Genomic DNA, 2,018 nt, shown 5'->3' with positions numbered 1-2,018 from the left:
TATTGAGTAACGTATGAAAACGTGGCTCTATGGAAGTCTAAACTTCTAGAAATTATTCCTGAATTCAAACATATGCTGTGCCATGCAAGAAAGGAAAGAAACAAAGCCACCAGCTTTGATTTTTCCCAGTCAAAGTTGTCTTGGCCTTTTGATTTGTCTATATTGACTACCCACAAGAAAGGTTAGGATATCCTTCCCTCTGCTTTTCGGCCACAATTCAAGCGATTCCATCGCATATATACTCAGGCAACTGTGAACAATCTTTACTTGTTTCATCCATGGGGGAGTGGGTAATTGCAGCCATTATCAATTTGTTAGGAAGCATTATCATTAACTTTGGAACCAACCTCCTTAAATTAGGCCACGATGAGAGAAAGAAACACTCAAAAGTTCCAATCAAGAAACCCATTATATACTTCCAAACATGGAGAGCTGGTATTCTATTCTTTGCAATAGGAAATTGTCTCAATTTCATTTCATTTGGGTATGCTGCTCAATCACTTCTAGCAGCTTTAGGATCTATACAATTTGTCTCAAACATCGTTTTCGCCTACTTTCTTTCCAACAAAACAGTGACAATCAAATTAGTGTTAGCCACTGCCTTTATTGTTGTTGGTAACATATTCCTTGTAGCCTTTGGCAATCACCAGTCCCCTGTTTACATGCCAGAGCAATTGGCTGAAAATTACACAAACACTACATTTCTCCTTTACTGTTTCACTTTGGTGGTATTAGTTGTTGTTTTACATCATTCAGTTTACAAGAGAGGAGAAGGGCAAATGCTGGTTCCATTTTCATATGCACTTGTTTCTGGTGCTATTGGATCATGTTCAGTATTGTTTGCTAAGTCTCTTTCAAACATGTTAAGATTGTCAATGTCATCAACCGGTGGTTATGCAATATTGAACAGCAGGTTCACGTATTCGATGCTGCTGATGTTTCTAAGTACTGGTGGATTTTGGATGGCGAGGTTAAACCAAGGACTTTCGCGCTTTGATGCTATACTTATTGTCCCTATGTTTCAAATAGCTTGGACTTTTTTCTCCATTTGTACTGGTTTTGTGTACTTTGAGGAATACAAGGTGTTTGATACTTTGAGAACAACAATGTTCATTCTTGGAATGATTTCTGTGTTTGTTGGCTGCTATTTGCTAGCACCTGAAGATGATGAATCATATTCAAAAGGAGGTGAAGTACTCAAGGATGAGAAGAGGCTGTTCATGCCATCTCAAGACACCCAAATTAAGGATATAGAGATCATTTGGACAAGTTATGGTGATGAAAACTGCTAACATGATTGGAGCAAATTCTCATTTGAAGACGATGGTGTCGTATAGGCGCAACCAGGATTTCAACGTTATGGGTTATGAATTTTAGAACGACAATTTTAAGTGCTAATAATTGGATTCTACATATGTAATGAATTTCTCAATACAAATACATTTTTTGAGCAAAAGCTACAAAGTTCGGTCCAACATGTAGACGGGCTTCTAGCTCTGCCCTTGGACGGTGTGACAATCTTGGAGACAACTGCAATGCTGCACCAGGGTATCAACTTGGACTATGAGGGGGGTGACATTGGTTCGTGGTGACGGACATGACAATGGCACGGGCAGAAAGGCTTTGTTGAATCCCTTTCGTTGTCAAAATTATATCTTGTATATAAGATAAATACAATTTTTTTTGTACATACTGAAATTTTGGAATTCCTTTCACATAAGGAAAGCTTCTATTTTATAATCAAAAAGTAGCTTAAAAATGGTTTTAGGCTGCAAATGCAACTCTTAGGTGTTGCATCTTTGCACATTCTGAATTACCTTACTACAATTCTTGATTCCGTAGACATAGTGATTACTTCTTTCTTCTTTATGGAAATTATTCAAGGGTGCTGGGCCTTTATTTCTCATTCAACTAAAGGTAAAATGACACTAAATAGTTGCTTTCAAAATAATAGCCGGAAAAATATATATTTTTTGCATATATATACATTCTATATGTTATATACAAAAAATATATAA

General features: G+C 36.8%; 1 protein-coding gene across 1 annotated transcript; it reads left to right on the top strand.

Annotated features, from left to right (window-relative positions):
• The first annotated feature begins 206 nt into the window (after positions 1 to 206).
• LOC104242126 (probable magnesium transporter NIPA8) lies at positions 207 to 1,736 on the top strand. Its single transcript, XM_009797129.2, has one exon. It carries the CDS (start codon positions 279 to 281, stop codon positions 1,290 to 1,292), a length of 1,014 nt encoding a protein of 337 aa, XP_009795431.1. The 5' UTR covers positions 207 to 278; the 3' UTR covers positions 1,293 to 1,736.
• Positions 1,737 to 2,018: the final 282 nt, after the last annotated feature.

The sequence above is a fragment of the Nicotiana sylvestris genome, chromosome 9, assembly GCF_000393655.2.
Source record: "Nicotiana sylvestris chromosome 9, ASM39365v2, whole genome shotgun sequence".
Lineage (NCBI taxonomy): Eukaryota > Viridiplantae > Streptophyta > Magnoliopsida > Solanales > Solanaceae > Nicotiana > Nicotiana sylvestris.
The sequence above is the reverse complement of the archived record's forward strand: the minus strand, read 5'-3'. Positions and strand labels throughout refer to the sequence as shown.